An 18295-nucleotide genomic window follows, 5' to 3' on the forward strand; every position below is an offset into this window, starting at 1 on the left:
ATTCCGCCAATATTTGTTTATAGAGATTGCATGGCTGTGTGCTGTCAACAACTGTTGTGGGTGAAATAGGTGAATAACTCATTTGAAGGGGTGTCCACATACTTGTGTATTTATTAATCTGAAATGCAGAAAATATCTGATCTGAAAAGATGCAAAATGTACAGTAATTCATGTCTGAATTTTGTAGACAAAAATAGTACAGTCCCATTCTCTACAGAGCCAAACTAGAGCCATGAAGCAAATTCCCAAAAGACTAAAGAGGAAAGAGAAGAGAATCTAAGATGACTTATCCAAGCTGGCGCCAGGCGATGCCGAGGAGGCACAGTAAGGGCATTTTGCTTTGCCTGGAGATCGTCATCCTGCCCACCATTTGGCCATGTCCAATGCCAACGGGTGTTATTGCCAAACGCTAGTCGATGCAAGAAATTTGCTGTGAGAGCTAGGTGTGTGTTATTTTTAATTAGACAGGAGGGGGGGATATTATTTCATTAAATGATGAACAGTGAGAAGGAGTCTTGGCAGAACATGCTAATTTCCTATTTTCTTGGCCAGTGGAGCTTATGGCCAGCAGGGCTGTGCTCTGGTTCGCCCAGCAAGGGAGTAAGCTTTTGCCACACTGAGTGTGCCAACACCGGACATCTCAGAATGACCGTGGGAAGAGATTAAGCAGCAGGAAGTGTTGCTTTCTATTGGTGCAATATTGGCAGGTCACTGAGATGATTGCAATATTTGCTGACGGTGAAAATACTGCAGGTTCATTAAACTACAGTATACCTTGCCTATAATCAATATCTTCTTAGAGAAAATCATACCTAAAAACTTGAAGGCCCTTAAGTAAACAAAAAAGACATTAAGAATATTACAATATGTCTAATGTTTTTGCAGTGTACTAACTGAAGAACTAGTAGCAACAAATAGTTTGCTTAGTTCGCCATAGACCACAGCAGCTGCCATAATATAAGTGGACTGTAATAGAACCTTCTATGCTTGTGTGGTCTGATGTTTCACTTTGAGGCAAAGTCCCAAGACCTTTATACCTGGTCTCCAATGACAGAACCTAACTAGCACTAATTAATAGCAGGGTAGAACGTTTGTCATTCAGTTGTAAGTCATTCAGAATATCAGGTGAACAAATATCAGGTTAACGTGGGCTGAATGGCCGAGACAAGTGCCGTCTGACGGGTGAAGGGATCGGATTGTCATTCGAACAGAGTGGAGCTAATATCGCGTTTTGTGTTACTTGGTGCAATAGAAGTCTCCTCTTTCACATGCCAGGCCATTGGACCAGTCTATCCACAGTCTTGTTTCACTCACGCCATTAAGGCACTCATCACTTTACATTCGAGGGCCTCCAGACATGGTCCTCCATCACCCTTACACAATCACTGGAAAATGATTGACTGAGGCAAAGCAACAGGACCTACCTTTAGGAGCTCTCGGGGGAAATCTTGTCCTCCATTTAACCCTTCCAGGTTATTGATGAATTCCTGGCACGTCATCTTCTTCCCGATATTCTGTAAGGTGTAGGAAAGACTTATTACTGGGACGATGTGAAAAGAGCATCAGACCGAGGCCTTGGTTAACCCTATCAAACTTACACAGTTAAGGGGGCCATGATCATGACTTACTTTATGCAGGAAGCAGAGTGTCGTCTGCATTCCAAAATAGTTCCTGACCCTAAATACAAAATTAAGTGGATAGGTGCTACATTCATGGCTACGTCAAACTGCGCTACTATAAATTTGGCATCATCCATACATTTATCATTTCAGAATAAGCACCAAGTCCAGAATTCTAATAGGGACATCAAGGATAAACGGAGGTGGGAAAGTGGCATCTTATTGAATTGGAAGATATAATCACTTGGCTCCCATAATAAAAGACCAATAAGCTTTTTGCTCTGAGGCAGTAAGTAAGTCGCTGGCTGGACAAGAGTACACTAGGGGGAATTTCAAGTCCCGACTGAATGTTGGTGGAATGTAGGTGCAATCAAATATCTTTATTCGATACATTGGATTTAATTCAAATAACCAAATGTTGTAAAAGAAACGTTACAAGATCATTGCTGCGGCATAGTATATCAGTGGGTTTTAGGCGGCATAGTATATCAGTGGGTTTTAGGCGGCATAGTATATCAGTGGGTTTTAGGCGGCATAGTATATCAGTGGGTTTTAGGCGGCATAGTATATCAGTGGGTTTTAGGCGGCATAGTATATCAGTGGGTTTTAGGCGGCATAGTATATCAGTGGGTTTTAGGCGGCATAGTATATCAGTGGGTTTTAGGTATATCGGCATAGTATATCAGTGGGTTTTAGGCGGCATAGTATATCAGTGGGTTTTAGGCGGCATAGTATATCAGTGGGTTTTAGGCGGCATAGTATATCAGTGGGTTTTAGGCGGCATAGTATATCAGTGGGTTTTAGAAGAGGTACCTACGGTGGACTAAAACTAAAAAGTTTGGACATTATTAATATTAACTACTACAAAAATGACCTACATTATCTGGTACTTCATGCTTGTGTAGTGTGTTCCCACAATGCACCACAATGAAATCCCAGTCTAAAACTAAACTCCATTAAAAGCACTCAACCAAAACACGCTGGTACTGTACACTCATGTCAAGTAAGGGGGTCTGTTACCCAATGGAACCCTGTACTACTGTCTCTCAGAAAGTAAGGGCTCTGTTACCCAATGGAACCCTGTACTACTGTCTCTCAGAAAGTAAGGGGTCTGTATCCCAATGGAACCCTGTACTACTGTCTCTCAGAAAGTAAGGGGTCTGTTTCCCAATGGAACCCTGTACTAATGTCTCTCAGAAAGTAAGGGGTCTGTTTCCCAATGGAACCCTGTACTACTGTCTCTCAGAAAGTAAGGGGTCTGTTTCCCAATGGAACCCTGTACTACTGTCTCTCAGAAAGTAAGGGGTCTGTTTCCCAATGGAACCCTGTACTACTGTCTCTCAGAAAGTACGGGGTCTGTTACCCAATGGAACCCTGTACTACTGTCTCTCAGAAAGTAAGGGGTCTGTTTCCCAATGGAACCCTGTACTACTGTCTCTCAGAAACATAAAAATACCTTTGGCAAAATTAAAACACTTGTAACATTACATGTATCATTAGTAAAGATTGAACAAGGTTTTTCCTTCTCAGTACGAAATGGTTGTAGACTAGATCACTCTAATATTGCTGTTAATAGTGTAGGGGACGAAAGCTAGTATTCACTGCAACCGCTTGTTCTAATTCCAACAGAATGAGCAGACGGTGTTTGTTCCATTTGACTTGACGGTTCCTGCCAACACCGGCCAGAGTTTGTAGGTGGACGGCACTGACAAATGTTCAGACTGGCACACGATTTCCAAAAGGCAACACCGAGCACGTTTTGATCTATATAACTGCAAGAGCTGACAATCTCTCTGTGTACGAGTGTTAGAGTGCAAGGAGGGCTTGTAATGAAATCCTATACATTGTGTTTAGGATGCATACTACACATCAAAATTCTGTTGTTCAGAGATTCTCTCTAATCTTTGCTACACCAAGAGGCAATATACTGTGCGATGACGCCGTGGACCCAACTAAGACATTAAAATAACCTCCCCGTTTCAACTCACTAGTAAACTATTTCTTATGTTTAGTCCCCCCAACCTTCAGAACAAGACTTGTGACTACTTACAGGCAAGGTCAGAAAGAGCCTCTGGTGGCTGTGTGCACCCCGTAACTTGCCCATAGTGCCAATGAGCACAAGTATTTTTATCCCCCCTGAGAAGGTACATATACTTTAGTGACCATTAAATGAATTCACAGCAGGTTGTTTTCACTCAGGGCTCTCGAAAACACAGTTCCAGCAACAAAAAGAAGATGTATGCTTTCATGTTAGCACAGCATAGCAGCTCGTGGCCACACAGCGATGCTGAGGCCATTGCAGGCTGGACTATTCTAATGGCAGAGTTTAATCATGTTTTAATGGCATAGTGCTGTGGGCCCCGTGCAGCAGAGTAATCATTGAACTATACTAAACAAAAATAAACATGCAACAATTTCCGAGATTCAGCTGAGTTATAGTTCATCTAAGGAATTCAGTCCATTTAAATGTATTCATGAGGCCCTAATCTATGGAATTCACATGACTGGGCAGGGGCGCAGCCATGGGTGGGCCTAGACCCACCCACTGGGAGCCAGGCCAGGCCAATCAGAATGGGTTTTTCCCACAAAAGGGCTTTATTACAGAAAGAACGAATCCTTCGCACGCATCCCTTAATTAAGGTATCAATTTTTTTTTAATATTACGGATAACAGCCAATAGAAACACATTCAATAACATTCATTACATGGAACATATTAAAATAAAGTTTGTTTAAGAGTCTGTCCTATATCAGAGACACGATCAGGAAACAACATACCGATACGCAGCAAAAAAATAAACATCCTCTCACTGTTAACGGCGTATATTTTAAGCAAACTTAACATGTGTAAATATTTGTATGAACATAACCAGATTCAACAACAGACAAACTGAACAAGTTCGACAGACATGTGACTAACAAAAATTGAATAATGTGTCCATGAACAACAGGGGGGATGAGCAAATCAAAAGTAAGTCAGTATCTGGTGTGGCCACCAGCTGCATTAAGTACAGCAGTGCATCTCCTCATGGACTGCACCAGATTTGACACTTGCTGTGAGATATTAACCCACTCTTCCACCAAGGCACCTGCAAGTTCCCAGACATTTCTGGGGGGAATGGCCCTAGCCCTCAACCTCCGATCCAGCAGGTCCCAGATGTGCTCAATAGGATTGAGATCCGGGCTTTTCGCTGGCCATGGCAGAACACTGACATTCCTGTCTCGCTGGAAATCACATACAGAACAAGCAGTATTGCTGGTGGGAGGAGGAGGACTTCCCTGTAACGCACAGTGTTGAGAATGCCTGCAATGACAACAAACTCAGTCCGATGATGCTGTGACACACTGCCCCAGACCATGACGGACCCTCCAGCTCCAAATCGATCCCGCTCCAGAGTACAGGCCTTGGTGTAACGCTCATTCCTTCGACGATAAACGTGAATCCGACCATCACCCCTGGTGAGACAAAACCGCGACTCCTCAGTGAAGAGCACTTTTTGCCAGTCCTGTCTGGTCCAGCGAGGGTGGGTTTGTGCCCATAGGCGACGTTGTTGCTGGTGAGGACCTGCCTTACAACAAACCTACAAGCCCTCAGTCCAGCCTCTCTCAGCCTATTGCGGACAGTCGGAGGACTGAAGGAGGGATAGTGCATTCCTGGTGTAAATCGGGCAGTTGTTGCCATCCTGTACCTGTCCTGCACGTGTGATGTTCGGATGTACCGATCCTGTGCAGGTGTTGTTACACATGGTCTGCCAATGTGAGGAAGATCAGCTGTCCATCCTGTCTCCCTGAAGTGCCACCTTAGGCGTCTCAGAGTACGGACATTGCAATTTATTGCCCTGGCCACATCTGCAGTCCTCCTTGCAGCATGCCTAAGGCACGTTCACACAGGTGAGCAGGGACCCTGGGCATCTTTCTTTGGTATTTTCAGAGTCAGTAGAAAGGCCTATTCAGTGTCCTACGTTTTCATAACTGTGACCTTAATTGAAGGTCCTCAAGAACACAGTGGTTTCCATCGTTCTTAAATGGAAGAAGTTTGGAACCCCCAAGACTCTTCCTAGAGCTGGCCGCCTGGCCAAACTGAGCAATCACGGGAGAAGGGCCTTGGTCAGGGAGGTGACCAAGAACCCGACGGACACTGATTGAGCTCCAGAGTTCCTCTGTGGAGATGGAAGAACCTTCCAGAAACACAACCATCTCTGCAGCACTGCACCAATCAGGACAGATGGAAGCCACTCTTCAGTAAAAGGCACATGACAGCCTGCATGGAGTTTGCCAAAAGGTATCTAAAAGACTGACCATGACAAACAAGATACTCTGGTCTGATAAAACCAACATTGAACTCTTTGGCCTGAATTCCAAGGCTCACGTCTGGAGGAAACCTGGCACCATCCCTAAGGTGAAGCATGGTAGTAGCAGCATCATGCTGTTGGGATGTTTTTCAGCGGCAGGGACTGGGAAACTAGTCAGGATCGGGGGAAAGATGAACGAGTAAAGTACAGAGAGATCCTTGATGAAAACCTTCTCCAGAGCACTCAGGACCTCAGAATGGGGTGAAGGTTCACCTTCCAACTGGATCTCAAATATATTTTGATTTGTTTTACACTTTCTTGGCTAGTACATGATTCCATGTGTCATTTCATAGTTTTGATGTCTTCTATTATTCTACGATGCAGAAAATAGTAACAATTAAATAAAACCCCTGGAATGAGTAGGTGTCTGAACTTTTGACTGGTACCGCATATCTAATTTAAACAGTTAATTACATTTCTGCGGGTGCGTGAACATTGTAGGCTAAGTGTTAATCAGCTTCTTGATATGCCACACCTGTCCCAAGTGGCGGGATTATCTTGACAAAGGATCAAATGCTCACTAACAGCTAGGCTGTAAACTAATTTGTGCACAACATTTGAGAAATAAGCTTTTTGGGCATATGGATAATTTTTGTGATATTTTATTTCAGCTCATGAAATATGCAACCAGCACTTCACGTGTTGACTTTATATTTTTGTTCAGTGTAGTATTTTTTACATTTTAAATCAAAGGCTAGTCTGAAAAGGAAGAGACTAATTCAAATAAATGTAATCTCTCACCAGTTGCGATGTGTTTGACAGTTAGCTTGACTTAGAAGTAGAAGTGAGACAAGGCTTCCTTATTAAGAGCAAACCGAGTCTGTCAGACAGTGTCAGGGTGTTCATCAGACTGACTAATTGATGCCTACCTAACCAAAGCCTGTATGGCCGAGTAGGGAGCCACAAGCAGATGGTACATGACCAGACGGAGAAAATATCCAAAACCTTGAGCCAATACAAAGTTACATTAACACTACTTTCCATCACTTGCATGCACATTGGAATCATCAGAGTGCATAGCCTACCCCTCGTCTCTGTAAGAGGAGCACATTATATAACTAAATGGACAGATCTCCCCCAAAACTATTGATCCCAGTATTTATTGAGTTGTGGTGGTGGGCAAACCCACCAGTCATCCTCTAACTGCCCCTGTCTCCAAACAGAAGGTGTTGGACAGGCACCGCTTCGATAGCCATTCATCACTGCTCTGTGTCCTTGTCTAGGACTATTCAGCCATTTTACAGAAAGGACTGGAGAGGATCCCAGGGTGAAGTGGTAGCCTTCACTTTATAAATTCCTCAAAGCTTTAAAAAACACTAAATCAAATAAAACCTGAAATTTAGCAGCCAGTTCTCAGAGAGGATGATGTAAAAAATAAAATAATAATAAATAAAAAAAATACATAAATTTAAAAATTATTCAATTATTCAAGCTTAATATTTAGAATAAGAATATTTGCCGTTTTTGTAATCATACATATATATTAGTGAGTCTCCTTGGAAAGACACAAAAGGGGGCAATCTGGGGTTGGTACATTCATTATACATTTATTTATGTATGATCTATAGCCAATCATTATTGAAGAATCTAACTTAGAAATGCCTTATGAGCTTAGGTCAAAATGTTGCACCCCATCAGAACCTTAAATAAGGTTATTTTAGTCCATTAATTTTTTTGTAAACAATGTATAATTTCAAAACATGGTTAACACTATCCCCTTGATCTCATGGAGGGTCAGTACTTATATCTATAGCTCTGTCTAGTAATTTGAGAGTGGTTACATTCCTCCATTCCCAAACTTCAGTTGTTTTAACCCCCCCAAAAATTGTCAGGGTGAATGCTTTGCTGTTGTTTGAATGCCAGATTGCCCCTTTAACAATGTGATAAGATTAGTGTAGTGGTTCTGAAGGGTTAGAATGGCAGGAACAAAAGGTCAAAAGTTCAGCAGAGAAAGAGAGTGAAGAACTTACATGGCCATGAAGGTCCGTGTTCAACAGCATCAGAGCACATGTAAGGCAATGGGCTCCATCTGCAAAAATTAGGTTAATTAGTGAAGGGGAATTTTAGGAGTACCCATTTTAGCAATGACAGATGGTTGTTCTGTGCTCATATGTACATCAACAAATGTTTTTTTAATGTTATATTTCATGAGCAACGGGATACAGGTTGTGGTGCGTACTGTTGGTTAGACCAGCAAGAAACAAAAACATAGTTTTATCTTTCTCATGCTGCTGAAATGTCACATCATGCACAGATTTATAAAGATGCCCTCTAGAAAGGAACAAGTCCCCCCAATGAAGATTACTTCATCCATTTCTACATAGTGGTGTAACATCACTTCCATGGCAACGAGAGGACCGTTTTAGCTTTTACCCATACTGGTCAGAGGCTTGTTGTTACTAAGACTGTTGCTACGGAAGACATGACACTGGTATTGGGGGAGTACTGTAGACTGCATTTGAAGGTAAAAACCAATGCATTTCATTCCATTGAAATGGACATTGTTAGAAAGACTAGTCTAATACGACTACTGAGCCAATGAAGCTACACGATATAATCAAGCAATGAGGAACGAGGGGGAGTGGAATATGGCCAATATACCACGGCTAAGGGGGCTGTTCTTATGCACGACGCAAAGCGTATATCACACAAACCCCCGAGGTGCCTTATTGCTATTATAAACTAGTTACCAACGTAATTAGAGCAGTAAAAAAATATATATATTTTGCCAATAGCCATGGTATACAGTCTCATATACCATGGCTGTCATTCAATCAGCATTCAGGGCTGGCACCACCCAGTATATAACTAGTGGAACTAACACAGTAAATAGTAACCCTTCAGCACACACTGAGATATGACAAACTCTTTGGTATGTCAGCCATTGGGTAAGCACTTTTCATATTGCCAGTCATTCAATCTTGTTTAATCACTCAAAACACTTGTCAAGTCATGTAGCATAGACACAAAGAAGTTAACAAGTACCTTGTGAGGAGATGACGGTGGGGTTACATTGATAGTACCTATTGGAAAAGTGGATCAAAACCCTTTCTCTCTCCTGGGTTTCGCCTATTAGTGCAAAAGCTTTCAAGAAAGATCTGAGGACACAGAAGCAGCAAGTCAGATGAAATGAAGTGCATACATCAATATAAGGGCTCGAAGAGGACCCTGGGTCTCTTGAGGAAAAACAAAACACTGGTCATATCAAGATGTAATTTATTTGGATTACCGGGGTGGCAGGCATTAAACCTCTATTTTTTGAGAAATGCCTTTGTTGCCTTCATGCTTGAACTAAATGTGTCAAATGGCTACAATAGTGATAAATGGTTACCTGAGAGATTGGTCCAATGTCATCCCTGTAAATTCAAAAAATGTAAGGTACTCTTCAGCAACCATCTTGCTGAAGTCATTGCTGTAAGAAAGAAAGATGATGGTGTTTAGATACACACCAAAGACTACAATTGCCAGTAACAAAACTCACAAGTAAATAGTTTATAGGTAACTGTTGCCTTGCCACGAGGATTCAAAACTCCCCACACACTACCCTGAAAGGGTCAAGGATCCCAGGCTCTCACTGGTTTGTTGCCCTGCCACGAGGATTCAAAACTCCCCACACACTACCCTGAAAGGGTCAAGGATCCCAGGCTCTCACTGGTTTGTTGCCTTGCCACGAGGATTCAAAACTCCCCACACACTACCCTGAAAGGGTCAAGGATCCCAGGCTCTCACTGGTTTGTTGCCCTGCCATGAGGATTCAAAACTCCCCACACACTACCCTGAAAGGGTCAAGGATCCCAGGCTCTCACTGGTTTGTTGCCTTGCCACGAGGATTCAAAACTCCCCACACACTACCCTGAAAGGGTCAAGGATCCCAGGTTCTCACTGGTTTGTTGCCTTGCCACGAGGATTCAAAACTCCCCACACACTACCCTGAAAGGGTCAAGGATCCCAGGCTCTCACTGGTTTGTTGCCTTGCCACGAGGATTCAAAACTCCCCACACACTACCCTGAAAGGGTCAAGGATCCCAGGCTCTCACTGGTTTGTACAGAGCCATGTACAGAGCACATCACTTTCATATCTAAAACACAGCAGGCCTTGACTTCTACACAGCGTTAGATTCATTGTTATTTAGAAGGGGAAAATACACTTGCGTTTCTATGAACGCCCACAGAGAAAACAACCCTGTTCCAGTTTCAATCAACAAATGATGTACTGTAGAGGACAAGTACAACTCCACTTTCTTCTAGCTCTACCTAGGGCTCTAGCTGGGGCTGGGGCTCTAGCTGGGGTTTTATTTGGGCTTTATCGGCTTGGCCCTAATTTATGTGCTCTGACACCTGGAGTTACATGGCAAATGGTCCAGGATCAAAGGACAATGCCCAAGGACTAGCCAAAATGCATATCTGTTAAAGTATTCAGTGGACTGAATAATTCTATAGTATCCATCATGTATGGTATCTGAAACTTGTTTACTCTAGATAACTGTTGTTATCCCTGGATGCATGATCTCGGTGGTAACTTGCATCTGCACAGGGTGAACTCTGATTTACTATTACGCAAAGGGTTTTGTCTTAGGAATTCTGTCTTGGTTTTATGTTGAAAGGTGACACCTTCAGAATTAAATGCCTTTGTTCTCTCTTATCCTGTACCCAGTCCACAGGGGAAGGTTATATGATCAAATCTCTTTGTTCATGCTTTGTCTTCCAAGTTCAGGATCTATACACCTAGAAGTATGCTTTGTAAATTAAGCTTTATGCCTTGAATGTGAATCCATTCATTGCACAATTTTAATACAATTTCTGCCTTTGATATAGACAATTCTCAGACAAATTCTTGCTAGTCAACGTCAACTCATTGCCTAATGCTTGCTTGTGTATTTTTTATTATCTTTATGGAATCAGAAAAACATTCTAATAGGCTAATTACAAGTCGCATGTTAAGTATTTATAGTATCTTATATACTGTATATATATATATATATATATATATATATATATATATATATATATATATATACACACACACACCAAATATTACTGGCCACTACAGCTGTATCTGGGAAGTCAGAATAAAGGACAAAGCAATGTAGGAGTTGGTTTCCTTGGCGACACAGACCACTGTATTTGATCAGAGACTCTCCTTAAAAATCTGTCTGCATCTGACAGCCAGTTCATTTTGGGGTTATTCCAATGAATACTACTAATAACTTGTAGAGTATATTCTCCAACCTCACCGCACAGGAAAACAGGTAAAAACAACAAAAAGTAGAAAGTTTCTTTTTCTATGAATTATATTTTGATGTCAAAGACAGACTAAGCAGATTAAGCAATCAAACAAAAGTTAGCTGGAATAGGTCAGTCTTCAGTTGTTTTTAAATGAGGAAATTGAAGCTGCCTCCTTGACATGTGCAGGTTGAGTGTTCCAGAGCTAAGGGGACACGTGTGCAGGTTGAGTGTTCCAGAGCTAAGGGGACACGTGTGCAGGTTGAGTGTTCCAGAGCTGAGGGGACACGTGTGCAGGTTGAGTGTTCCAGAGCTGAGGGGACACGTGTGCAGGTTGAGTGTTCCAGAGCTGAGGGGACACGTGTGCAGGTTGAGTGTTCCAGAGCTAAGGGGACACGTGTGCAGGTTGAGTGTTCCAGAGCTGAGGGGACACGTGTGCAGGTTGAGTGTTCCAGAGCTGAGGGGACACGTGTGCAGGTTGAGTGTTCCAGAGCTAAGGGGACACGTGTGCAGGTTGAGTGTTCCAGAGCTAAGGGGACACGTGTGCAGGTTGAGTGTTCCAGAGCTAAGGGGACACGTGTGCAGGTTGAGTGTTCCAGAGCTGAGGGGACACGTGTGCAGGTTGAGTGTTCCAGAGCTAAGGGGACACGTGTGCAGGTTGAGTGTTCCAGAGCTGAGGGGACACGTGTGCAGGTTGAGTGTTCCAGAGCTAAGGGGACACGTGTGCAGGTTGAGTGTTCCAGAGCTAAGGGGACACGTGTGCAGGTTGAGTGTTCCAGAGCTAAGGGGACACGTGTGCAGGTTGAGTGTTCCAGAGCTAAGGGGACACGTGTGCAGGTTGAGTGTTCCAGAGCTAAGGGGACACGTGTGCAGGTTGAGTGTTCCAGAGCTGAGGGGACACGTGTGCAGGTTGAGTGTTCCAGAGCTGAGGGGACACGTGTGCAGGTTGAGTGTTCCAGAGCTGAGGGGACACGTGTGCAGGTTGAGTGTTCCAGAGCTAAGGGGACACGTGTGCAGGTTGAGTGTTGAAGAGCTGAGGGGACACGTGTGCAGGTTGAGTGTTCCAGAGCTAAGGGGACACGTGTGCAGGTTGAGTGTTGAAGAGCTGAGGGGACATGTGCGAAGGCCTCGTCACCCATGCTGCACAGATTTGCGGCTGGTGTTAGCAGGCTGTTTGACTCTGACTGTAGTGGGTGTACTGGCGAGTAGCTCTCCAGAATTTGGCATAAGTATGTTGGTGCAATAGGTTTTATATAGAGCTCATAAAAGAACCCAAAGTCGCTGAGGATGGCAATTGACAAACAAAACAGCCCTAATACCATTTCATAACGTCTTACTAAAATATGCTAATAAGCCTAATTTGTTCTGCCCAATTTCCTAAGTGTAATTGAAATGATAATTGGTGGTGATTATCTAATTTGCCTCAATTCTCATCAGTTTTTCTTTTTGAAAAAAACTTTCCAATCCGAGCCTTCTGGCACAGCAGTCAAATTACGCAACAGACCGGTCTGATGTTATTATGCTACTCATTTCCACTAGCCTTAGGAGTTGAAATGACAAAATAAAAACAAAAATCAGGGTCCAGGATACTATTCCACTGATTATTAGAAAGAGAAAGAGAGCAAGTCTCCTTTTCTTTCTCCTATCGGTGACAGTAACAACCTAGCCAGCAACAATGTCACAGTTTTTTTTTTTTTCACAGAACTTCTCTTGTTCTTAAAGCAGATCTTTGAGACACGTGATTTTGTCTCTGAGCGTTGGGCAGTGAGTGAAGCAGGCCAAGCTGTGTGACGTCGGGGCTTCAGTTGCAGTATTTACTTATGGTGGAAAACGTTGCAGGGGTTGTGGCAGCACTGATCCAAGATGCCTCTCTTAACCATCATATCCATCTGGTACTCTTCTACCTCATTCTCCTGGACCGATTTCAGCGAGAGGAACTCGAAGAAGATCCGAGTCTCTTTTGGCCTTTCTCTCCGCACACCAGGTAGAGGTCGTCGATCAGGTGAGTGACACACAAGTACTGGGGGGGGGTGAGGGCAGCGCCCGCAGCAGCTTGGAACAAGAGGCCTATGGGGGATGGTGGTGAAGCTCTGTAGGAAAGTAGCAGAGAAATGCCAAAGGAAGGCTGGTTGAGGCAGAACCAGCCCCCCCCCCCCCCCCCATTTACACCCATGGAGCAGACAGGAATTTGCTCTTTGCCAGTTTCTGCGGAAAAAAGGGAAGTCACTATGTGATCAAATGGTAAGTGACGATCCAATTGCTCGTCTCATTAGGCATGTTTGTCTTTCTAAGTGAGGGGAGTGGTCCAAGCGCAGGGCTGGCGAATGGGGCGTAACTGACAGGATGAGTGGCTCAGATGTCAAAGAGGATTCAAGGCATTGGTGGCCTATGCATGGACCACCTTTTCCTGAATCAACCATACTAAAGAGCACAGGAGGTGTTTGTTTGAAGGTAGCTAGTGCGAGACAGCTGGTGGCTCCAAGAGTGTTCTGAGTGTGTGTTAAAGTACTTGGTACTTTTTGGAGGTGAAGGTACTTAGTAACCATATCCTTTTGAGGTGTTAGTGGGATGTTCCATGTTGACACATTGCTCATTAGCTGAATCTCTGAACATGTCAGATCTTTTTGTGACAACTTCTTTAACAACGCACTCCAAGTTGATGTCATGGTTAAACTGAGACAGCTATATGACATTGGGGCAGCCGGTAGCCTAGCGCTTAGAGAGGTGAGCCAGTAACCGGAGGGCTGCCAGTTCGAATCCTGTGTCTGATAGGCTGGCAAACAGAGGATTGCTGGAATCAAATCCTAGATGCCATTGCCTGCTATTGTGCAAGGCACTGAGGCCCCCACAAGTTGGAAGTCAAATTTCGATTGGACCTTGTGATCTTAATCTTAAATTGCCATGAACAGCAAGATAAACCACTATAGTACTGATCAGTCAATTCGTCATTTTTGCCCTGCTAGAGCTGTCCCAGTCAATTGTAAGTGCTGTTATTTTGAAGTGGAAATGTCTAAGAGCAACTACGGCTCAGCTGCAACGTGATAGGCCACACATGCTCACAAAATGGGACTGCCCCGTGCTGAAGCGCATAAAAACTGCCTGTCCTCAGTTGCAACACTCACTATCGAGTTCCAAACTGCCTTTGGAAGCAACATCAGCACAAGCATGGTTTGTCGGAAGCTTCATGAAATGGGTTTCCATGGCCGAGCAGCCGCACACAAGCCTAAGATCACCATGTGCAATACGAAGCGTTGACTGGAGTGGTGTAAAGCTCGCCGCCATTGGACTCTGGAGCAGGGGAAACGCGTTCTCTGGAGTGATGAATCACGCTTCACCATCTGGCGTTCCGACAGACGAATCTGGGTTTGGCGGATGCCAGGAGAACGCTACCTGCCCCAATGCATAGAGCCAACTGTAAAGTTTGGTGGAGGAGGAATAATGGTCTGGGGCTGTTTTTCATGGTTCGGGCTAGGCCCCTTAGCGTTCAGATTTCCCTTCCCTGGAACTACGGCATACAATGCCATTCTAGAAGATTCTGTGCTTCCAACTTTGTGGCAACAGTTTGGGGAACTCCCTTTCCTGTTTCAGCGTGACAATGCCCCGGTGCAAAAAGCGAGGTCCATACAGAAATGGTTTGTTGAGATCGGTGTGGAAGAACTTGACTGTCCTACAGAGTCCATCGAATCCCTTTGGGATGAAATGGGACGCCGACTGCGAGCCAGGCCTAATCACCTAACAGCGCCCAAACAGACAAATGCTTCTGTAGCTGAATGTAAGCAAGTCCACGTAATAATGTTCCAACATCTAGTGGAAAGCCTTTAATGCCCGTGATTTTGTAACGTAGTGCATCTTTAAGTATCTCACATCTGGTGAGGTCAGTAGCGAGTCATGTAGTAGAATCTAATCCTTGAGACAGGACAGGCATATCCTATTTCTTTGTAGTGCTTGTCACCACACACACATCAACCCTGGTGCAGCCTAGACACAAAATAATAATTTATAGAATGTGATATGTAATCAATACCACTGAGGGGTCAAATTTTGGGGCATTTTGAAGTGTTTGTATGACAGGCCTGTGAGAGGTGTGTGTGTGTGTGTGCTGCGATTATTGCAGGTGGAGAGGAGGTGGTGCTATTTTTCTGGAGTGAGGGGGTGTATAAAAGGATTGGGGTCCTAGAGGCAGAACAGCTGCACCCCAGAGCAACGTTCAGGCCTGGCAGGGAAGCAGACCCGCAGCATTAGGAAATTGGATGAGTCGCTAGAACCAAAGGATATCCTGGCCAAAGCTACATTCCAAATGGCACCCTATGCCCTGTTTAGTCCACTCATTTTGACAAGGGCCCATAGAGCTAGTGTCAAAAGGAGTGCGCTACATAAGGAGGCATTGGCGACGCAACTAGAAAGTGATGAGACCACAAATGCATAAATTAAGCAAAGACCAAACCTCTATTGGCGGCTGTTTAGCCAGGACTATTTTTGATGCCAGCATGCAAATAAAATACTGGATTTTTGCATGTGTGGGATTTCTAGGGTTGGGAGATCGTGTTTGCTGACCTTTCATTGACTCATCACAAATGGAAAGAAATTCATAACTATCCGCACCACAACATTTTCAGCAAAGACCAGTAATTTCCCTGTCAAAAACTGTGTTTTAGATAAGCAGTGATATTATGCTAGTAAACAAACAAACGCCAGCTAACTTTGTAGCCATAGATTGTGCACCTTCCATTGTTTAGCTAAGTAACTAGCTGGTTGATGGTTTTCCTTATGTAAGCAGAACAGATGAAAGCAATATTCACCTCCACAAATGCTGTTTACATTGATATCCATACTGAATAAAGCAGTTAAGGGGCCTTGTGGGCAGCCTTACATTTTTCACTTAATTTAAGGGGGAAATTCACCTTAAAATGTTTTGCGCATCTAACTTAAAGTTAAGGAAACTAAGAGAAAAGGGTGAAATTAACTGAAGATGTTTTATGCAACAGACCCCAGGTCCTTGGCCACAGAGTCTGAGAAGGAGTGGAGGAGACCTGAGTTAGATAACAACAGTAGAGGACATGAATGAGACCTGGTTTAGGTAACAGTAGAGGGTAGGACACACTCACTTCTTTCCCAGGTGCTTGGCCACGTCGGAGCGGCGAAAGCCCTCCAGGTGGTAGAGCCGTCGTGCGAGGCGCTGGGCCCCCTCTTGGTCTCCTCGGTTTCCATTGAGCAGTGTGTCCGTGCTGTCCTTCAGCCGCTCCGTGCTGCCCATGTCTGAGTCCCAGTCCGACAGCGCCGTCTTCAGCCCTGCATCACTGCTGGGAGAGAAGGATGGGAGAGATGAGGAGAAATATAAAGCGAGCAAGAGGGAGAGTGAAAGAGATGTTTATCAGGGCACAATAACCAAGCATTACCCAAACACAAATAACCCTGGTCAAACCTGTCGCCTACAAGTCAACACATAAATCTAGAACGTAGAGCACACCTTGAAGGGCTTGCAATGGGGATCACACACTGAAAAGCCTGGTCCCAGAAACCTATAGATTAATCATGTCAAACTAGGGCCGTATTCATTCACGGAAAAACTAAAACATGCATTTCTAAAAATTGACAAGTTCAGGTTTGTCCCTCCCCGTTTCAACCCGTTAGACCAGTTCTGTGCTTTTCAATCCAATTCCGTGCTTTTCAATCCAATTCCGTGCTTTTCAATCCAGTTCCGTGCTTTTCAATCCAGTTCCGTGCTTTTCAATCCAGTTCTGTGCTTTTCTTCTGCCTGACACTCATTTGAAACGTTTCATATAAACTCCTTGGAGACATCAGATTGCAGTGACAGTGGAGCCTGGGAGTCAAGTGCTTATTTTGTAGTTTTGCCTTTCATTCCTGACAATGTCATGTCAATTGCTTTTACCTGCTCGGAAGATAATGGCTGCACATTAAGTTCATGCTGATGGGTGAAATAAAAGACAGACGTACATGGTGGCAGTATTAGCACTGGGATCACCTTCCCATTGACCCAATATTAGAAGTGACGCCAAGTACAAATAGTGTACATCCTACACACTGCAAATAGTGTACATCCTACACACTGCAAATAGTGTACATCCTACACACTGCAAATAGTGTACATCCTACACACTGCAAATAGTGTACATCCTACACACTGCAAATAGTGTACATCCTACACACTGCAAATAGTGTACATCCTACACACTGCAAATAGTGTACATCCTACACACTGCAAATAGTGTACATCCTACACACTGCTAGGCTAAATACAGCAGATTGTCTTTCAAACGAGGCCAGCCTGTCAATTAACAACCATTTCTTATTTATAATGACGACCTGTACCTAGACTAAGAAAGTAATCCATCTTACAGTCCAACATTTAAAACAAATACAAAATCACCTTTGGGGGGCATCAAGGGGGGATCCTCAAACTAGATCAGTGAGATGATGTAATGGGGTATATGCAGTATCTAAACCCAGTACTGGATCAGAGGAGCAGGTTCTGCTGCCTCACAGATAGAACACAGTGGATCCACTCACAACACAGAGAGAGAAAATAGGGAATGACAAGGACGAGCTAGAACCAGCCATTAGGGAGTACTCACACAGGGCCGGCCCCGATGAGAGGCGATGTCAGTAGCAATTAAGCTGTAACATCCAGGGTGTGTGTGTGCTGCTCGGTCCATTTCTCTCCAGCAAGGCTGGCACAGCGGGCAGGTGGCATGATGAACCATGATGAATGGTAAGCGATTTGATGTTGCACAAGGACAACCGCTAAATTTAAAAAAACGTAATTTGAACAAAACTGTAGAGTTGAGAAACAACTAGAGTTTCTAACTTCTGTGCAAATGTTGGCCTACTGTAAATTGGTTCATTGGTAGTAACACAATTAATTGCATCACTCTCAGGCGTAAAATCCTAGTCATTGGAGCGCAATATCCAGGAATGGAGTTGAAAGGTCAGCTGGTATGAAAGGTCTATTTCTATCAGCCATACTGCACCAGGAACTTAGGACAACTGCAATACTAATGTGCTTAATAAGAGTGGATAACATGGAGCAATACCACATGACTGTGCTTATAAATGAAAACAATATAGCCAGTCAAGAGTTGGT

At 43.9% G+C, this 18295-nt stretch overlaps 1 protein-coding gene across 3 annotated transcripts in view; it reads right to left on the reverse strand.

Annotated features, from left to right (window-relative positions):
- psd3l (pleckstrin and Sec7 domain containing 3, like) overlaps positions 1-18295 on the reverse strand; it is a 152585-nt gene that overhangs the window by 61040 nt on the left and 73250 nt on the right. For 2 of the 3 annotated variants that reach the window (XM_046290535.1, XM_046290537.1), the window contains exons 6-10: positions 16299-16493; positions 9302-9382; positions 8956-9068; positions 7941-7999; positions 1425-1514 (exon numbers count right to left, since the gene is read on the reverse strand). In XM_046290535.1, the coding sequence (XP_046146491.1) occupies positions 1425-1514; positions 7941-7999; positions 8956-9068; positions 9302-9382; positions 16299-16493 (538 nt within the window). The remainder of the gene's footprint in view (positions 1-1424; positions 1515-7940; positions 8000-8955; positions 9069-9301; positions 9383-16298; positions 16494-18295) is intronic. The other variant, XM_046290536.1, reaches the window with a different exon arrangement.

The sequence above is a fragment of the Oncorhynchus gorbuscha genome, linkage group LG11 (assembly GCF_021184085.1).
Source record: "Oncorhynchus gorbuscha isolate QuinsamMale2020 ecotype Even-year linkage group LG11, OgorEven_v1.0, whole genome shotgun sequence".
In the NCBI taxonomy this organism is placed as follows: Eukaryota; Metazoa; Chordata; class Actinopteri; order Salmoniformes; family Salmonidae; genus Oncorhynchus; species Oncorhynchus gorbuscha.